Raw genomic sequence first — 21,890 nt, 5'->3', positions numbered from 1 at the left:
CCTGCTACAGCAAGATGTCATCTCTCCATCAGAGAAACAACTCTTTAAATGTGAAACATCTCGCCAGCAGACCCTGAGGGTATCTTTGACCAGCTGATGCATATTCAGAGGAGTACAGCCTTTATCATCTAGAAGTCAAATACTTGTATGCCGAGAAGACTTTGTGGACAGCAGGATCGCTGAGAAGCCTTGTCACACATGTACTGTACGATATACCTGGCATCAGGATAGGTTTTTACATTAATTTGGTAACTTGTTAAACCCCATTAAACATTCAGCCAGGCTTATTTTACAACCCAGACATCACAATTTTCTAAGACATTTAATTAGGTTTTGTAGCGTTGTACATATAATATGAAGAGATGGTAAATGTGCTGCTTTTAAGCTTATTATATTACCTTTAATTATGACCAGGAAGATGTAATATTCTATATAAACATAGAATATCAACCTGCTTGATCTTTGAATGTTTAATCAGAAGATTCTAGGATTCTTTGCTTTTTCAGTGATCAAACACACTTCGTGTTACTTCAAGAAGAGAGTCAAGTTTATAAAAAGTAAGAATTTTTTTTCAAACTATTAAAAACATGACAAGTTAACCAAGGGTACTGTGATGGATGAATCTAGGTGGAGAGGATGTGATGTATGGTGTCTGTGTGAATGAGATTATCAGAACCTTCGTATCTAGATGAACTTGAGTTCTGGGTGAAAAGAATTTGGTTTGCATAAACTGAAGTTCTTATCAAAGACACATCAGACGCAATCTCACTGTGTTCTACCGCACCCTTTTGGAGACCCTTGTCGTGGATCCGGAGGTCAGGGAGTTTGGATGACCTCTGGGCACCCAGGTCCAGTAGATTGACCTCCGTACCGACTTCCCTGGTCCAGAGATGTCACCAAGCACACAGGTTGGAAGTAGTTTGCGTCTCAGGAATAACTCTTAAGGAGTTGAAGTTGTCTCGGCTTGGTTCTGAAGGAACCGATTTGCTGTGTCAACTATACGCAGCTTTTAGCAGGGTTTTGGCAGCTTGCCAAAATTGCTCAGGGTTAAAGAGATTTCACTACGGATGGCCTGTCCGAAGCTTTCTCTAGAACTGAGTCACCGTAAAGTGAGCTCTGTTTTTATATTCTCTTATTAATTTCTTAACAAATCAGAGCGTGCCATGTTAAGGGATATTACCAAGAATCTCAGAAACACACCTTTCAGATACAGAGGTTCTGATTTATGGGGGTAAGAAAATATCTATGTGTCATGACATTTAACTTTAATTTATCTCTAATGAACCTTGTCATATCCAACATTAATTTCATCATATATATAAGTCCTTTCAAACTTCAGTCATTCAAGAACAGATTAATCAACCTTGTTAATTTAAGCACAGATTAATGAAAGCATTTCATCTATATTATAATTATTATAAGTGACAATAAACGTTTATTTAATGATTATTTAACTTATTAGTTGTGGAAGTTCATCTTTTGTCCTGTGAAGCAGGCGGATAGATAAGGCCAGCTTAAGGCCTTGAGGAATGGCATGATGTTGACAACACGTTATGTGTTCAGAGCTGCAGAGAGGCTCTGAACTCCAGCTGATGGAATGCAGTATCCTTGTGGCTTCAGGAAGATAGTGTAAAATCCACTTTAGGAGATAAAATTAAGTCTGCAGATGACCAGTGGCATCTAGGTCAATATGTAGGTGGAAATTGACCATTTCTGGACACAACAGTTTGTAACTTAACATCTAAAGTCATATTTCCTCATTTCATACAGTGCCTCAGTTGATATCACCTTAACTAATCATTTATAATCATTTGTACTGCATAATCATAGTAGAAATACAGTAATAAATTGATTTTCATAAACTATATTTTTGCCTCTGTGTCAAATTATTATAAAATGGTGGTACCTAGTTTGATCATCAATCGAATAGTAAAGGGTCAATGAAATTGACAATCCATATTTTATATGGAATTCTACATATTATTGAATAGCTTTATGTTCCATTGACAATTTATTAAAAGTAACCACTTACAAAATGTTACATAAATGGCGAGTCAGCCAGTAGGTAAATCAAAATCAACACTTTATTAATAATTTGAAATTGTAATATATTTTCCCTGGGTTTTGGTGTTTTGGACGACCACCTGTCCGAGCTGGACCATGCCATGGGTCAGCTCACAGTTGAAGGTGTGAAAATCTCACTCACCAAATAAGTGGTGCAGGTCGAAAGTGCAGATTGTTTGCTGCCTTGTGGGACCACAGGGAGTGCAGCCTCAACATGGTAGTGTCCAGGGCATATCCACCATTAAAGCTCCCATGACTGTCTCTGAACTTTGGAGTTTTCTGGGTGTGTGCTACTATTGCCGCCAGTTTGTAGAGAACTATGCGGAGTTGGTGAGACCTCTGACTTCCTTGCTGAAAAAGGATGTGCATTTTGAGTGCACTGAGCAGCAACGGCAGGCCATGGATGGCTTGAAGGCTGCGTTGTGCTCGGCTCCGTGCCTGGCACTTTCAGATTGTGACAAGGAGTTCCACCTTGAGGTCGAGTTCTCTACCCACTGTTTGAGTGCCGGTCTGTACCAGATGTATGACTGTGACAGGCATATCGTAGCCTATCAAAGTAAGATCTCGTCCGGTCCTGAGTTAAGATACTCTGACTGTGAAAAGCTTTGCTGACCACCACTTGGTCAGTTAAACACTTCTCTAAGTACGTCGGTGGCCAGAAAATCATTGTTGAAACTCAACATCAGCCTGCAACCTTCTTGAATAGTCAACACATCAGAGATGGTGTGGGTGCTGTGCTTGAACCATTCAACAAACACTCAGATAAATACCTACAAGGAGTAGATAGCTGCTTCTCTAATTCTTGCAACTTTTTACATTAATAATTTTATCATGAGTGTTTTATTAGTTCTTATATTTGCTTATCTCTTAATTAATTTTTTTTCTATCTTACCTTCTGCACCAAAATACCGCAGCAATTTCCTAATGTTGTGACTTGGCACACATATGGCAATAAAAACTTATGATTCTGATTCTAACCAACGCACGCATTGCATCCTGGCTGTTAGCTCTTCAGAGCTTCGATATAGAGGTGCGCTATGCCCAGAACCACCATAGCCCTCTTGGCATGGGTCTAGCTGCATGCCAGCATTGCTCGGACGACACTTCTGCATCAGTTCTGCCAGCCAACCCTCCCCAGACCCTGCTGAACCCCAATCACCACTCCTTTGACAAAGCTCTCTGTGAGGGCATGCCAACTGTGCACATTGACGGCAGCTCCTTTCAACACGGTGCTGAACTGGGTTCAGGCGTGGGTGTCGTTTGGCTGAACGCTGACCAGAAAGGCTCTTGGTGCTATCAGTGCCCTCAGACCTGACAGTTCACGGAGGTAGATGGGATCCTGATAGTCTTACAACTTGCTGCTGATCGTGGTGTACAAGAGCTGGCCATCTGCACCAACTTGGAATATGCTTGTTTCAGTTTCACCTATCATCTGCCTTCTTGGAAAAGTAATGGGTTCTTGACCTTTAACTGGAAGCCTGTTAAAAATAGAGACCTTATTGTGGCATGTGATGCCTTGGTGACATCCCATGACATGCAGATCTATTGGCATAAAGTCAAAGGTCATTCCCGTGCACCTGGATGTGATAAAGAGATAAACAACCTTAAAGAGTCGGTAGCCAAAAAAACGATAAATGGCCCGGACTTGTATAGCGCCTCTCAGAGTAAGGACTCCAAAGCACTTTACACTACAGTGTATCGTTCATCCATTCACACACACATTCACACACTGATGGTGATGAGTTACAATGTAGCCACAGCTGCCCTAGGGCGCACTGACAGAGACAAGGCTGCCGAGCACAGGCGCCACCGTTCCCTCCGACCACCACCAGCAGGCAAGGTGGGTTAAGTGTCTTGCCCAAGGACACAACAGCAGAATTCTCTGTCCAAAGCCGGGATCGAACCTGCAACCTTCCAATTATTGGACAACCCGCTCAACCTGTTGAGCTACTGCTGCCCGCACAAGGGGCTGCTGTTGGTACCCCATGGTCCTTCAACCTCTTGTGGCTTCCTGATCATGTTCTTTCCCCTTCAGACCCATCCCACATGTGTCATGACTCGTGCCCATTCATCTGCTGCGTCTGCCACTTAACCATCGGATGGGTTCATGTCTGTTAAACCAGTCTTTTCTGACAATGACCATTTCAATCTATCAATCAAAATGTATTTATAAAGAGCTTTTCCTACAAAAAGTGCAACTCAAAGTGCTTTACAGATTAACTTGACCCACCATAACCCCATTTCTGTCTTTCCTACACCAATTAAAAGCATTGGCACATTCATAACACACACACCCCACCCACAAAGGTGTCAAGGTCATGTTTGGAGCCCTGAGCCAGATCGCTTACTGGCCAGGGATGCTTAGAGACATCTTGGACTACATCCAGGGCTTTTTGGTTTGTTGTCAATTTCATCCCTTAAATCCCATCCACAGAGCTCCTCTTCAGAGCAGGGTACCACCATGGTTCGACCTGCAATTTGATTGGGTGGGGGCCCTGACCAAGTCCAGCAGGGGTAACAAATGGGCCATTCCCATCTGTACCGGGTCGGCCCGGGCCGGGTAGCCCCAGTCGGCCCCAGCCTGGCCCGGTTGATTCCACACATCCTTGCCTTAAGCCCATGTGGGCTGATTCTACCCACCAATCAGAGGCTTGCTCTAATGGAAGGTGTGAATTTTCTGTCAGCAGTGGGTGTGTTGGCCCTGGTCGGCCTGAAGCAGACCCCCTCGAGAAGAGGGCTGAGAATGAGCCTTGGTTGGCCCGGAAAAATACCAGGCCACCCAGATATGTAAACAACCTACGCTACCCGGCCCGGGCCGACCCGGTACAGATGGGAATGGCCCAAATACTTCTTGAGTGTGACCTGTGCATTCACCAAGTGGGTTGACTGTTTACCAGCAGCTAACGACACGGCACAAACCACCGCCATTGTTTTGTTGAATCACATCATCTCCTGGTTCGGTCTCCCTATGCATGTTAACGCGGACCGGGGAACTCATTTTACTTATGAGGTGATGGAATACCTTTGGCAGATGTTGAGGATAAAGACCAATTTCCACATTAGTTACCTGCCCCAGTCTTCTGGACAAGTTCAAAGTTTGAACCGCATGGTTGTCAATGCTTGAAATAAATATGTGTCGGCAGAGACTGGAATGTGAAGATTCTGTTGGTTCTGATGGCTTTTTGGACCACTCCTCATGGGTCTACATGTGTCTCCCCATTTGAGATGATGACTGGTAGACAGATGACCCTACCGCTCCACCTGCTGTATCAGCCAGTTTTGTCCAGTGCTGCTCTGGCTTGCTCCAATGTTCAATACTTGGAAAAACTTGAAGGAGCATGAAGGAGCATTTGCAAGTAGGAATCCACTGAAAAGATAGCTAAAATTACTACATATTAATTTGGTACAAACACATGCTCGCTATTGGCAGCTTTCATTCTGAGATTTTATCCCAAAATGGACAATTTCCTTCCATTATTTCAAGAAAAGAGATGAACGACTTGTAAATACATTAAGACTGTTTTCTTTACCTGTTTGGTTTTGGAAAGGTGTGCTGGCTGCAGCAGGAGTATCCAGGATGCAGTCCAGTCTGTTTCTAAACAAACAAACATGAATCGGAACAGATGCAGAAATCACGCAAGGGGCGTAGCTCACCAAGCGCCGATGTCACGTTAGTTCCTCTGGAATTACAGAAAATCCCAGCCTCAGAGCAGGAGCTAAAATGGTTCTGAACTGTGGTAAAAGGTTCCTAGTTCCTGTCTGTCCAAACGTGCGCAAAAGGGGGCTGGTTCCTGAAAAGGGAACTACAAAAGGTTCCTACACTGCAAATGCGCCTATCGAGTGCCAGCGAATAGGAAAAGCTAACTGGTAGCCTTTATGTTAGCTACTGACAGAGTAAACAGCTAACAGTTGATGAGAAGGTAGAGAGCTCCCCCTAAGGCATCTACTCATCCCACAAAACTTGAGTGTAGTTTCTGGTCAGCTGAGGGCTGCAGACTGCTGCACGAGGTCAAGTTAGAAATGTTCCTACTTACACAATCACTGAAACCAACTTTTAAAGGAATCAGTTAAAGTTGTAAAAACTGTTGCTTTAAAGATTTTATGTATTGCTAATATTTTGTTAAATGGCAAACAGTTATTTGTTTTCTGTACATTGTTTTCTGAAATGTTTGGCTGTTTTGCAGATTTTGTGAGATATTTTAAAAGGACGCTTTACTTTAGATTTAGACTCAAGTTGAGAGAGAAAATAAATTTTATTTTAAAGATCATCATGTTTACATGGTTTTTATTTGCTGTTAAACTCACTTCTGGATGCCTTAGCGTATTCTGATCTTATCCTCCCAATCTCACAACAGAAGGCCCACTCCTCCTCTTCCTCTCAGTGGTCTTCCTCTTTGGCAAGCCTGGTTCGGCCACAAAGCCACGACATCAGTCGGGGTCCTTCTGACATTGCGGAGGACAAATCGGCTGCAAATCGGCCTGGTCGCAGCAGTCCCAGCTTCTCACGCCTCAGCGGGATTCTCCCCCTTCAAGCACAGGTGGCTCGCAGTGAGCTGAATGTCCGTCTGCCAAGAGGTGTGTTGCAATGTCAACTTTACTCTAGCTTCTGTTATGTACACTTTTTAGTCTAATGCCTGGATGTAACTAAACTAATGTATGATAGCCTCCTGTTAGAGGAGCCCTGCAAGAATGAAAGTGTTCTAGCATAAAGGGCACCATTGAAATTAGGAAATGAGACCCAACAACCATGAACCTACCATGAGGGGACCTACACCTTGACCCAAACATGGAACTTGGTCCTGAGGAATGCAGCTAGCAGTGCTGGGTGTGGTAGTCCTCTGTCTGAATAAAACAGCTGACACATGCATGACAGGGAGACTGCAGGCGCTGTCAAAACATGTAAATGAAGGAGATAATTTATTTGAAATTTGGTGCAAATCAAATCATGTGTTAAATGGAGCCAACTGTATCTACGGAGCTACAGCAACTTCAACAAATGACCACATGAATGTGTTGAGTGCCTGATGACAAACTGTTTGGTACAGTTGTGACTTTGTTTTTAGAAGTTTTAATGCTATGTCGGGGGTGCTATGGAGAAATTAGACAATGTGCAGCAGAAAAGCTGCAAGCAGTTCTTTTAGGAGCTACATTTATATCCACCATAAATTTGGTGCAGATCAGAAGACATACATGGAAATTACATGGTAAATGGCCTGTATTTGATATAGCACCTTCTAGTCCTGGAACCCCCCAAGGTGCTTTACAACACAGTAATTCACCCATTCACTCACACATTCACACACTGGTGAGGATGAGCTACGGTGTAGCTACAGCTGCCCTGGGGCGTACTGACAGAGGCGAGGCTACCATACACTAGCGCCACCGGTCCCTCCAACCAACACCAGCATGCAAAGGGAGTTAAGTGTCTTGCCCAAGGAAACAACAACAGCAACAAACTCAGCGGGGCTCAAACCCTAACCTTCCAATTACAGGGTGAGTACTTAACTCCAGTGCCACCGTCGCCCCAATCTACAGCCAAATGTCTGGCCATGCCATGATGTCTGAACTTGCCACACTGCCACAGCGTAGGACTGGGCAATGTTTCTATATTTTTAAAATATCTATTATATCAAACAAGATGACTCAGTAATGTTTATATCGATATAAATATACCACCTTTGTGTTTCTGAAGTCATCAGGCACAGCTACCCCTAGCGGCTACCTTGCTCCACGTTTAAGCGCTCATTGCATGTATTCTCATGCTCCATCAGGAAAGATCTGGGTCAACGTTTTGTTGTAAAGATTGCATTTGGCTTCATGGTTTTAAATTATTTGGGGAAGTTTTTTGGGGATTCAGCAAGCCTTTTCACTGTGGCTGCAAACGAAGATTTATTTATCCTGTTGTCGTGGAAAGATGGGCCAAACCCTTCCCCGGTGTAATCAGGAAACAGAAACAGAGAGCTACAGCTGTCAAACTACCCCAGAAGCTGAATGAGTCAATACTGTGAGATTCCAGCCATGTTTGCCTTAACTTTAATAGCTCCATGCAGCACATGAGTGTAGTCCTCTGGTATTAGATGATGAAATTAGCTTAACATGATAGATTTTCTCCTCTGGACAAGAAATAATTACTGGTAGTTTGGTAAATGATAGGACAAAGGCCAGTGGAGCCAGTGCATCAAGTGACCGGTGGTTAGCATATGCGGTAATGAAGTCAGCTTTGTTTACAGCTGATTGGCAGTTCCAAAGTCCCATAGACAGGTGGATGTCTTCGGGGGGAGTTGGTTTTAGCGAGCGGAGGTTTTGAAGGTTGCGAAAGCGGTTTGCTGTGTGTGACCTTCCTCTGAAGCCAGTGATCACAGGTATAGGATAATGGCACATTTTGCTAGGTGTTGATGGAGCAGCGTCTGGGTCGACTTTGTTTGCTCTGTGTACACGCGCAAGTAGACACGTATGCCTTTACCCCGGAGTGTCTTCACACCGGAGGGGTGAGACACGAGGGCTGACGCTTCAGTTATGCCACCAAACTTATGCTGTGCTACTAATTGGAAACAGGTGTTCATGCAGCAGCTGATTGCAATGTTTGAGACCTAGATCACCTGATGAGTGCTTTCAGGGAGGGCAGAAACAGCTCGTTTACAGCCCCTGATTGCACTTATTGTTTTTCATATAACTTATTTGTTATATGAGGTGTATTCTGTAGCTGGAGGGTGGGGGGAAGTGCAGGCGTCATCAGGCCTACACCAACTGATGTCACCACACAGTTCCACCCCTCTGTGTCTAAGTGCAGTTTAAAATTGTAAGTGAGCACCGGCACTTGGGGTGAGGCTGAATGATCCCCCTGCCGAATGCCATTGAGTGCTCACTCCCAAGGACCTAAGCATGTGTTTGCGTGGAATGTTGGTGGAAGTGTTTTAATATGCAAGTAAAATTGGGAGCAGGCTGTCACAGGACTGTGGAAATGGGATCCAAACCCCCTGACTTCCCCAACCCTCAAGGTCCTATATGCATGTTTTTGTGATGATGTGAAGAAGCAGTAGGAGGAAAATGTCTTAGGATGGAGAGGAATGACTGAGGGGCCATAAGCCCTCCAGGGAGCTAGCTCCCCCACTGGTCTCATTAGGCACCTCCGTTCCCAAAATACCACCTGGGGCATGGAGATCCTAGCCCATCTTGCCAGGGCCTAAAACAGCAGCATCGCAGAGCCCTGCGGAGTCCAAGGGCACCAACCCAGCAGAATATCTACTCCCATTCAATTCAATTCAATTCAAGTTTATTTATAAAGCGCCAAATCACGACAAGAGTCGTCTCAAGGCACTTCACATAATAAACATTCCAATTCAGGTCAGTTCATTAAGCCAATCAGAAATAATGTTTCCTATATAAGGAACCCAGCAAATTGCATCAAGTCACTGACTAGTGTCAGTGACTATACAGCAATCCTCGTACTAAGCAAGCATAAAGCGACAGTGGAGAGGAAAACTCCCTTTTAACAGGAAGAAACCTCCAGAGAATCCTGGCTCAGTATAAGCAGCCATCCTCCACGACTCACTGGGGATGGAGAAGACAGAGCAGACACACACACACACACACGTGCACACACACAAGCACACATGCACACACACACACACACACACACACACGTGCACACACACACACAAAGACAAGTAATGTGTCTATAGTTATATTGTGATGTCTTAGTAAATATTCTATTTGGTGAGAGATAAACTTTATTGTATTTATTCTAGTGGATCTATAATTAAACGGGTAAACTAGTAGTAGCACATCCAACGTCAAGGAAAGCAAAAAGTTATTATCAGGAGAGGGAGAATGTTTAACCTGTCAGGTGTCACGTTCTGAAAACGATTGATGAGTAGAACCACAGCAAACCACACGTTAAACTCATAAAGCCGGTGTGAGATCTGGTGTCGGGATGTCCATCCACACACACATTCATCACGAGACAAACATGAATTAACATCAGAGACAGCTCTTATATCAGGGGGAGGTTCACCCCTTTCTTGGTCCCAAAACGAACCGGTCGTAGGCATTTCGGTGGGTGCAGCGTCAGAATCGATTGGGTCATTAAGCGGTTTGAATCTGGTGTTACGAACCCACAGGGAAACGAGTTTGAATTTACCTGTGGGCCCCGTTTGGAACTGGGTCGAAGCGGATGGTTTAGTAGTTAGATCAGAACCTGATTTTACCTGTTCAAGGTTGTTTATCAGCTTATCAGAGGCGACGTTCTTGCGATCAGAAATAGGAGTGAACTGGAGATGAGGAGACGAGGCTCGCAGATCAGGAGGAGGCTTCCCACCCCCCTTTTGTTTCTCAAACTTATGCTGTGTCTGTGAGACAGGAAAATCAGAAAAAACAACAGTTCTTAGGCTCTTAAGAGCCTGCTCACCAAGAAGATGCACATTGCCACCCGGATCATGCTGGAAGAGCAGGTGTTCAGATGTCCAAAGACCTGGAGGTTTCAGACGTGGAGGTTCTGAAAAGGATTCAGGCAAGAATGGTTGCATTACGGGTGTCAAAGCAAACACAGCCATGTGTAGAATCAGACACAGACATGTTGCTAGCGAAAGGAACATGGTCTGTCCTGAAAACTGAAGTCAAGAATACTTCCGGCCCAAGAATGATGGAGGATTCCACACGGGAACAGAAATACCAGGGTCAACCAGAGAAGTTACAGACTGACTAGAGCCCTCCCCCTTAGAAGGTGTATCACCTATCCCCGGGTCGGAGGTCAACGTCGCCAGCTGAAGTGCTGTAAGGTCAGTGTCGATTCCTGCATTGACCCGCCCATTCGAAGGAGGGGTTCCCCCGAACAGGTCTAAGTCCGCAACGGAAGACTCAGTGCCACTCAGCACCCCCCCCCCCCCCCCCCCCCCCTTTGTCAGGCAGGGCCCTGAGCCGAGCGTCGCCGCACGCACCTACCCCTCCCGGGCCGGGTGGTGATCCCGAGCCCGCGAGTGTGGTGCCCCCAGCAACCACCGAGGCCCTCTCGATATCATCACTGACCTTAGGGCTACTGGGAACCACAGGTTTCTCTGCGCCATCGTGGTCACCTGAAAGAGAAATCACAGGAAAGAGAGCACATAGGCCAGAGACAGCGTCACACTCCTGTGAAAGAAGAAGAGGATTGGCCTCCGTGTCAGCAGAGGTCACGAACTGAGAACTGACAAGGTCATTCATAGAAAGGTCAAGAAGTCCGGGCACAAACCCTTCAAATGGTACGATGGGCACGTCTGGAGGCCACAAGTGTTTCACGGCGTCTGATGTTTCCACCTCGCCCCGAGAAACAAGCAGGGTTGTGCATGATGTGGACTGATCATTGAGGCAGACCTCTGGCTGAAGCGGTCTGTCACAGCTAAAAGACTTCACATCCATGCCAGAGAGGTGGTTATCACCTGACATGGCGGAAAGAGAAAAACCATAAGGAACCACAGGTTTTAGCACAAGCTGTTTGTCAGTATGGTCAACCATAGACTCGAGAGATTCTTCTAGAGTTAAATCAGCAGAGATAGTGTCGTTAATTTCAAACCATGATGTGATGTGCGGGGTTCCGACCCCCCCTAACAAAGAAAGACAAATGAGAACGAACATTGTGACTGATACCATCGAAATGCATGAGCTCACGTCAGGAAGTGCGTAGCAGAACAACTTCTGACCCAGTTTAACTGGCACCACAACTCCTTCACCTGTAACCTGTCCTGGGCAGTGGTGCTCCAAGAACAGTAATCCTACCGCATCAGACTGGTGTCCGACTAACGCGGATGAGCCGATATCCAGCGCGGCAGGAACAGGTGATTCCGGCAGCCGGTGAACAGTCTCCTTTGTCTGGGTGCGTTCTGGAAGCAGATCGTTAGAGAACTTTACATCAGGTATAACAGTACAATCAAGATTACGTCGTGTCCCGTGCGGTTTATGTTGGAATTCCGTCATGTCACGATGCTTTATGGAGCGCTGAGTCGTTTCCTCAGCTTGCCGAGCCGCAGATGTTTGGTCCATCACCCCTATCATACAGAGCAAATCCGTTATTTCGTTGTCTGAGCCCAATGTAAACACACCGGTACAGTCTCTTAATTTATCTCAAAATTAATGAATGACCGTGGTGTTAGTTTTTACGGCACAGGAGAAATAGGTGCGCTGAACAGAGAACCGAATGGAACACAAAATCACCCACAAGATGGCAGCATAGGCTAGGGAACCGGTTGATGGAGGCCTGAAGCCTTCTTTCATCACCCTGGACCCTAAAGAAAGAGCTCAACGAAGCAGTTATGGTGTTTGTTCGGATAAAACTTCGCGTTTTCCTCCGAGGGAAGGCTTAAAATTGTCCGCAGACAGCCTTCATGTTACGGCGACAACGAAAATCGTGCACAGATTTCACATGCTGAATTGCCGATTTGAGGACACATTGTAGTGTCAAATAACCACTTCCGTGAACAGTGGAGTTATTCACCGATTTAGCGAATGTAGCATGGCTAAGAGCTCTTCCGCGCACCTTGAAATGCAGCGTTAGCCGCTGACGAAGGGTTAACGGGTGTGTCGGTTAACTGCTGATCAAACAGATTACCGGAGAACGGGCGTCTGGTGTCGCTCTGTTCAGACATATAAAAATACACCGCTTTCACGGCGCTCAAAAGGTTGTCCGAGAACTCGGAGATTCAGTTTTACTTCCTGGCGAAGGTGAATTCTTTAAGCTAAGCGGCCAGCAGTTAGCTCGTTACAGCGACAGAGCGGAAAGGAAGCTCTCCGTCTGTCCTTTAGAGTTCAGAGACGCAATGTCTCATCACAGCGGACAACATACAGTTAAAGACACAACTCACCCATTCACTCACCGACGGACGAGGATGGAAAACTCACAGGATCTGTGGATTTGGTGTTAAATTTAGATTGGAAATTTCACCGTAATATCCTTCCCCGGACGTCTCCAGAGGAACGATTTTAGTGTGGAACAACTTCCGTTTTTCAAAATAAGACATCAAAGTAAAACACAGAGAAAACGATTAATTTTGTTAAAAATTAGCTCGTTGATGGATTAGGACGGATATATCGCAGATATAGAAGTCGGGTTGGCTCGCCAAATATGTAGCGTAATGGTTCTTGGCTCTTTTATGAAAGATGAACCATTCTATGTGTTTGAAGCCATTGTGCAATGGAACGCTGGCAACAAAGCTCTGCCTGATCAACACTATCCAAATCAGTCATTTGTTATTCTCCCATTCAATTACTAACCAAAACCTCATGCTTTATGCAAAACATGTTTTATTTAACTCATTCATTGCCATTGACGACTAAAGTCGTCATTTTAGATCCAACCGTTCACTGCCAATGACGACTGGGCATCGGAACGAGCCCTGCGCCGAGAGAACAAACATCTCAGCTCTGAAGCCAATCCTCATCTGCATATGTCACATGTCACATGATCAGGAAGCAGGAAATCCACGTGTTAGGAGATCGTTTTGGGCCACTGCTGTAAATAAAAGTGAGGCGCGAACCGGAAAAGCTTCTGTCGATCACAATTCAACAGCGGATTATGAAAGAACGGATAACGCTCGAAACGCGCGGATTCTTCCTGACGTAAGAGGTGAGTCTCCACTTTGTTTTGGTTGTTTTGGCCTCAACATCATCCTAGCACACAACATTCTGTGACTTCCTTCAAAGGAATCTCCTACCATCTTTATGCAGATGACATCCAACTGTACATCTCCTTTAAGCCCCATGAGATGTCTAAGCTGCAGCTGTTACACACCTGCTTAGACTCTATCAGAACCTGGATGGTGGGAGCTTTCTTCAGCTGAATGAAGATAAGACTGAGATCCTCATCTGTGCCCCAGACAAGCTGGTTCCCAAAGTCAGAGACTCTCTTGGTCAGCTTGCTTCCCACACCAAACCTTCTGTCAGGAATCTTGGCGTGACCTTTGACCCAGCTCTCACCCTGGATTCTCATGTCAGTTCTCTTGTTCGCTCTTCCTTCTTCCATCTCAGGAACGTTGCTAAGCTGAGTCCCATTCTGTCCCGCTCTGAACTTGAGACAGTTCTCCACTCCTTCATCTCCTCACGCTTAGACTACTGTAACTCTCTTTTCACGTGTCTGAGCAGAACCTCCCTGAACCGTCTACAGGTGGTTCAGAACGCCTGCGCTCGGCTTCTGACCAAGTCCTCCAAACACACCCACATCACCCCGCTTCTCCTCCAGCTTCACTGGCTGCCAGTCAACTTCAGGGTTCATTTCAAGATCCTGGTTCTGGTCTATAGGGCCTTACATGGACAAGCACCATCTTACATTGGTGATCTTCTTAGTCCCTACACCCCCAGCAGGTCCCTGAGGTCCAGTGATCAAAGCCTACTAGTTGTGCAGCACCAGGCTAAAGGTCAAAGGTGACAGATCATCTGCTGCTGTGGCCCCCAGACTCTGGAGCTCTCTCCCCCTGAGCCTGAGATCAGTGGACTCAGTGGTCTCCTTTAAAAAGCAGCTGAAGAGTCACTTGTTCAAGCTGGCTTTTGGATGACCTTCTTCACCTCTCTTTCTTAACATTTTTTTAATCACAATTGCCTATTGTTGCTCATTTTAAATATATTTTTAACCATTTTCTAAATTCTTTTTTATATTTTTACATTTTTTGTTTTTGTGAAGCGCCTCGTGATTTTTATCTTGAGAGGCGCTATAGAAATGATATTTTCTTCTTCTTAAAAACACATAAAAACGGTGAGAAACGCTGACAGCGAAGGGCTTTACCGATGTAGCGGAAGATGTAATATTCTATATAAATATAAAATATTAACCTGCTAGGCAAAGTGAGGGGAATCTGAGTCAATCTGAATCTGGGGGGGGACAGATCCCCCCCCCTCCCCCACCCTATCAGTGCACCTGCTCATGAGGGTACGACTACAAAATACAGAGTAAACGTGGGCGGAAACGACAGAAAATGTGAGTTTAGAGGTTGTGACCGCATGTAGAGGTGGATGAGAATCAAGGACAAATTTGTCCGTGTTATAAAGTCTCTGAAATATTTAAACACATCAGTAAATACACTATAGTGGACCGGATACATGAGATTGTGGTTTCAGGATACTACAGAGCAGTGCTACGCCCTGTGTTGTCTTGGCAGGGAATTTCTTTGCAACACTCCGCTGCCTGAACAGAAATTTCAATATGAAAACCTTTCCGACACTTGGCGTGCATCTCTCCTTTGTGGCGCTCACAGAAAAGTATAAATCAGGCTTAATGGGGACGGCGGGCGGAACCAGGACCCAGCTGGGGAAATCCCTGGTGGCCCTATTTGAGTTTGGGGTTTTTTGGGGCGTTTTTTTCAGGCCGGTGAAACTCTGTTGATCACCTGCTGCTGATAAGGATTTCTCTTGTCAGTGGAATGGGTGAGCTGCCGCCAACAAGATTCTGTTCCTAGAAACACTTTCTATGGCCAGACTGTAGTGACCTGCCATTTATAATTTTATAATTAATATTAAGTGAATGGTTAGGGTTAGGCTACACTCCATGAGTTTTCTGGGTCTGCAAGTCTCTGACGATCTTTCCTGGACTGCAAATACCATGGTATGGTTAAAGAGGCCCAGCAGTGTCTCTACTTCCCGAGAGTGCTCAGGAGAAACAACCTCCATGGGCTGCATGTTGGCGCAGTGGTTAGCACTGTTGCCTCGCAGCAAGAAGGTTGCAGGTTCGAAACTCGGCTGTGGCCTTTCTGCGTGGAGTTGCGTGTTCTCCCCATGCATGCGTGGGTTTCCTCCGGTTTCCCCCACAGATCACAACATGCCCTACAAGCTAAAATTTGTACGTCGCTTTGGATAAAAGCGTCTGCCAAATAAATCAACATCAGTACAGCCCAGAAAATCACTGCCTGCTCTCTGCCCAGCCTGGAGGACATCGCCAACTCTTATTACCTCAGTAGAGTAGGCAATATAATCAAGGACTACTCTCACCCCATTAAGCATCTGTTTGACCTGTTACTGTCAGACCGATGGTACAGGTCACATAAAACAAGGACAAATGGATTCAGGGATAGCTTTTTTTCAGAGCTATCACCATAGTAAACAACCACAAAGCCAGATGAATGTGTTAACCCGAACAGCACAAATACTGTTCAGTATTGATCATTTGCAATAACTATTATATGTGCTATTTGAATTCACTCAATACGCAAAAATTCTGCTTACAATATTGACCTGCACTGAACCATCTAATGCTGCTGCTCTGTGTATATATTTGTACATTTTACTGTTGATTTTACATTTAAATTATTATTGTATTTTTTCCTATTAATTTTACACTTGGCACCAAAAGGAGTGGCACTCCAATTTCGCTGTACCCTGCACAATGACAATAAAAGCTATTCTATTCTAGTTGCATCTTAAATAGACATTAATATATGTCAGGGTGATAAAATTACAATTTATATTATATTTATGTGGTAGAATTAATATACAACAGTGATATTTTCAGTTCAAATAGCAGTTGGAAAAAAATTCTGTCAAATTTAGAAAGAACTTAAAATGGACTCGTGCATTGTTATACAAAACCACTAATATTTATTCAAACTCTAAAATGCAAGCAGTTGGAAAATAGTTCTTCTCACGGCTGATTTACACCAAAGTGTTGTGAAGTTCTAACGCCTTGTGTTGCCTCTTTCCCTTTTAAGGATTTGAGCGTCGACCTTTGAAGCACCCATCTTGTCCAGATGGAACAGAGACGGAAAGTGGCATTCCGAAAAGCCCACGCACGGGCACCATAGCCGCCCTGGTTCCCAAGCCACCATCATATCCACTGGTCAAACTGGTGGGCAAGTTCTACACCCTGAAGTGCCGGTGAGTGAAACGCAGAGGTGGAAAGTAATTAATTAACCTGTTATGGTGATTTTGTAGCTTTTTTGTGTGTTTATTCTTTTTAAAGTCATTTTTAAATTCTTTAGTGTTTTAAACACTTGTCTCACCTTGATGTGAATGCTTTCTAAAACAACAGTACGAAAAAAACAAAACAAAATGATCTTTTATATGGTGCATCGCAAGATAAAAATCACGAGGTGCTTCATATAAACCAAGAAATAAAGTACAAAAAGGATTTTAAAAAGTAAATAAACAATCAAAAATATGTTAAAAATGAGGGAAAAAATTTTCTTTGTGATAAAAAAAATGATAATAATGTAAGGAAAAGGGGAGAGAAAATGAATTGGATAGAGGGAACTCAGTGGATCGCAGAAAAGGCGGAATTAGTAGAAAGAACAAGTGAGTTTTCTGCTGCTCTTTAAAGGAGACCTCCAACTCCAAGGAAATAAATACAAAGACCCAGGTTAGAAATCTCGGTGTTATTAATGACTCGGGTGTGAATTTCTCTGGACACGATACACGTTACACCAGTGGTCACATTTACTCATATCTTTTCCCATACAAATGAAATTTGTATCATCTGCAAACATAATAAATTTTAACCGAGACGATACAGAAAAGATGTCGTTCAGGTATAGGTTGAATAATTTCGGTCCTAGCACTGAGCCTTGCGGTACACCACATATTACTCTTTCAAGCTGTGAATCGATATCATTAACATTTACATATTGAAATCTACTGCTTAAATAACTTTCAAGCCATTGATTGGTTTTACCACGAAGACCATAGTATTCACATTTCTTGAGCAGGTATGTGTGATCAATTGTATCAAATGCCTTACTCAAGTCAATTAAGACAGCCACTACATGAAGTTTTTGATCCACTGCTGTTGCAATCTGCTCTACCAAATCCATAACTGCTAATGAGGTTGAACGATTCTTCCTAAACCCATACTGATGGTGGTTTAAAAGATCAAACTTGTTGGTAAATGCTTCAAATCTAATTACAAAAAGTTTCTCAAGTATCTTTGAAAACTGTGGCAGTAAAGAGATAGGTCTATAGTTACTATAGTTATAGTTAGTAGAAACTGGGTAGGGATCAGATATGAAGGATTTGAGTTGTATGAATTCTGAACAGGCTGAGCGATGGGAGGTGAACCAGCCAAGTGTGAGATGGGAAATGCCAATAGATGCAAGAAAAAACAGCTACGGAGATTGATAAGACATGTATTGATATTATGAATATATTTGAAAAGAACATGTTGCTTGCATTTCAGACAGTTTAAACAGCATGTGGCTGTGTTGAGCAATACGCATTACCATATTTATGCAAACATGCTGCGGCCTGAGAGCTGCATGTGAGAAACCAGCTCATACTGCAGCTCCAGCAGACTAAAACGTAACGTATGCATCCACAGGTCACGCAGTGTGATACTGCTATCCTGACCGTGACCCTTTTGCTATTCGTAGGCAATTTCTCTTTTTTTTTTTAGTGCATCTTTCAGCATCAGCTGGATGCTTGTTTTTGTCTGGGTTGCTGCAGTGAACTGAGAGAGCGGGGTGGTGGGGGAGGGTGTGTAGTCACAGGACTACACACCCTCCAGTCCACAGCAAGTCATCTTAACGGGACATGAACATCATCAACCTACACACCTTTTCGTGTTTTTTAAATACAGAATTCGTCAAAATGACATGACAGTTTCTGTATGAGTACATTTACGGCTCATCGCCCATCTCGAATTGTGTTACCAGTTCAAAACTGTCAAAATTACTTGTCCATGTAGGAGTAGTTAGATCACTAGCAGCAGCATTCATTCATGATCTAATATTTGACTGTCCTTTGAATAAAGAGAGCCTTGGTTCCTAAGAAGGTTCACAGACAGCATCAAGGCAAGGATTTAACGGGCCGTTAAAAGCGTATGCTTTACACCTGTTATTTAGTACCAGCTCAGACATGTAGCGTGATTTTCCTGCCTGCTTTAACGTTGCTGAATTGTTCAGAACAAAACGAATTGCAGATCTATTAAGAACATTCAAACATTGACTGTTGGCAACAACTTTCTAAAACTAGTAATATTTAGACGTGTTTACAGGAATAAATAGAAAACTGCACATTTTTACTTGTTTACCATCAAAATCTGTGTATCACACTCACAAACTTGTCCTTTTTCAATAATACTCACTAAAGTCTATTCTAAATAATCCTATTAGCTTGGAATTTGACATTTATGTGCATGAATTGGTTGACACTCTATAGTCATGCGCCATCTTAAAATACCGTAGCTGCTTAGGGACATACAAGATAAAACGCTCTGTGTGGGCAGAAGAGTTCACCATTTGATATTGGAGTTTTGCATTCTGGTGCAGCTGTGGTTTGATAGATCTGGCTCTGTGAGACACTCATTTAACATAAGATTGTATTAATTAATTCTCAGTTTACTTCTGTTTTTATATTATTGTTTTACTGCATCAGGTTCTGCGAGGTGGAGTTCCATGGTCCTCTGTCAGTGCAGGAGGAATGGATCAGACACCTCCAGCAGCACATCCTTAAAATGAACTACAAGACAGCTGCTACCAGGGCAGACACTACAGAGTCCCACGCCCAGGTTGACAACCTGGTCCAGGCCCAGCCCCCTGCCTCAGCTTCCACCCCTACCTCCAGGACCACCCCCACCCACTCCACAGCTCCCAGCAGCCATTCCCCCACGCCTCTGGCCAAGTGTGCTGCCACCATAGCTGCACCTGAGATAGTGCAGGCCTCAGAGGAGCAGACCACCATACTACCACCTCCTATTCCTCCCCCCTCTCAGATTGCTTAAGCTCTTCACTCCTGATCATGATTAGATATTTTGCTTCTCCAAAAGCGACTTGTCCTCCTGTTTGTTTTCTCTGACCGTTGCCAAGTGTCATTTGGGAGGATCATCCTTCATCTACAGAGCCCTCTGATCCCCAAGCACCTTTGAAGCAGCTCTAGACTGTTTATACGTCCCGTTGCCTTGAGAGCGATGATCTCTTGGCCTGTCTGTGGGCTCAGACCATGTGACTAAGAACTGTTTGAGGTTATGAGGAGAGATGAAATATTGTTTTGTGTTTGCCTTGTTTTTACTGAATGTTCATACGTTATTATACCTCTCCATTCAGTGGGAGTTTACAACTAACCCTTTACTAAACTTTAACGGGCCCATCTACTAAAGCTCTCCCCGACCTTTCTCCCCATGAGTAAGACTTGTGAGGATGTGATGCTGTTGCCAGCATACTGGTAGTTTTAGCATCATTCCTGGCTGAGATTCGAGACATCTTTAATTCTTAGTCTCATGGTTGAGACTTTAAATGTTTAACACTTAGTGTGAAAAGGCACTTTTTGAAAGTGTGACATTATCACTTAGCACTTAACAAAAGGCCATTCAGATGGTTTAATGTGGACTGACTCAGACTTATTCCACTTGGAGCAAGAAGCACATTCAGAAACGGAAAATCCTGCAACGCTGTTCCCAAAGTATAAAAATATTCAGCTTGAGAGTTGCTTGAAGCACCTGTTAGTACACATGTCGACTTGATCAGACTTTACTCTTGCAGCTGCAAAGCCACTGATGGTTGCGCCTGATGTTTCTACTGGACCACAGATATGGGTGCTGTTGGGTTAAATGCTGGTTACACATTGATGTTTTGCTTGTTTGTTTTTATTTTGTTCACAGCAACCATTTTCTTCCTGCCTTATTCCAACGTAGCCTAAATAACTTATTTAATCATTATTATTTTTGCACCTTAATGTGGAAAATCTGTTCCTTTTGAAGTGAAGTGGACTATTTTGTAAAAGGTAATAGGTACATGTGTGTATGTTTTCATAGAAAGTCTGTCCCCATTTTTAAGCGAGGAATGGAAGGCGTACCTTTAGCTTTATCTGCAGACATTTGTCATTGTGTGTGAGATGTGCCAAGAAGTCCGTTCACTTTCTCATCCTGCCCCTGTAAAAGCTGTTTACACTGCACCTGATGGTGGAGAAAGCTACCACATAACTAAACCATTTCCTGAATCGTGTCAGTGGTCCTGGAGCAGCCTTGTGGTGTGGACATCCTGACTTTGGGGGCAAAGCCAGTTTCTCACTGGGCTAAGACTGCTGCTACTGCAACTAATTGCAAGAAAGCATTCAAGGGAGTTTCCAAAAATATCATGAAGGTGCTCAATTTGCTGCCGGGACTGAAAGAGCCATGAAAATGGCCTTTGTGGGGGGCTTTCCAAAATGTCTTAAAATATATATAAAAAAAAACTGTGAACCCCTTCTAGAGTTTGGCCCACACACAGGCTTTTGGGGGAGCCCTGTCAGCCGCAGGCTGGGGCGGTGGGGTTGAAGTCTTTTCTGTTGTCCATTCTATCACCAATATAATTCCGTGAGAGTGGGAGGGGGCATGACGGTACACGGGACGGTCAAAAGACATCCTTGTACTCCAAGTCCATATAAATAATGTAAGGTTCCTCATTTGGGCTCCCCCTTGGTCTATCAGCCGAGGGCTTCTGGGGAGCCCATCACTCTTGAGGGAGCCAGGCTGTCCTTAGCTCCCCGGTAACGCGAACCCTGGTTACATCCAAGAGTCAGAAAATGCAGGAAATGTGACAAAAGTTTGAGAAGGGTTTGTGGCCTGCAAAGTAAACAAATGATTTATTGGATTGAAAAAGAGAATCTGAAATCATTAGTGCTCTAAACCTGTTAATGAAAGGTGGTAAATTAACATTTTTTGGGTGGGGCTACATTTTTTACTTGTTTGGCTCTCCATTAGCTGTCAAAAACCTGACAGCAACTCTTTCTGGGGTGTTCCTTATAATTCATTTAAAATCACAATACATATATAAAGTTGCTCTCAAAAATCTAGTTCATTATTATACTATTCTTACTGCAAAAAGAACAATACCAACATGACAAATATAAACTATCTCAAGACCTGGTTTTAAATCTATTGTGTTTATATTGTGATTTTTGCATTTCAA

The 21,890-nt window shown here is 43.9% G+C and overlaps 1 protein-coding gene across 4 annotated transcripts in view; it reads left to right on the top strand.

Annotated features, from left to right (window-relative positions):
* Window positions 1–19,891, top strand: part of wizb (WIZ zinc finger b) — a 119,740-nt gene extending 99,849 nt beyond the window's left edge. For all 4 annotated transcript variants that reach the window (XM_054738612.2, XM_054738611.2, XM_054738610.2 and 1 more), the window contains 3 exons: window positions 6,420–6,639; window positions 16,725–16,890; window positions 19,381–19,891. In XM_054738612.2, the coding sequence (XP_054594587.2) occupies window positions 6,420–6,639; window positions 16,725–16,890; window positions 19,381–19,726 (732 nt within the window). In that variant the 3' untranslated portion in view covers window positions 19,727–19,891. The remainder of the gene's footprint in view (window positions 1–6,419; window positions 6,640–16,724; window positions 16,891–19,380) is intronic.
* The last annotated feature ends 1,999 nt before the right edge of the window (window positions 19,892–21,890 follow it).

This window comes from Nothobranchius furzeri, chromosome 12, assembly GCF_043380555.1.
Source record: "Nothobranchius furzeri strain GRZ-AD chromosome 12, NfurGRZ-RIMD1, whole genome shotgun sequence".
Classification (NCBI taxonomy): Eukaryota; Metazoa; Chordata; class Actinopteri; order Cyprinodontiformes; family Nothobranchiidae; genus Nothobranchius; species Nothobranchius furzeri.
This window is presented reverse-complemented; position numbering and strand designations above follow the sequence as displayed.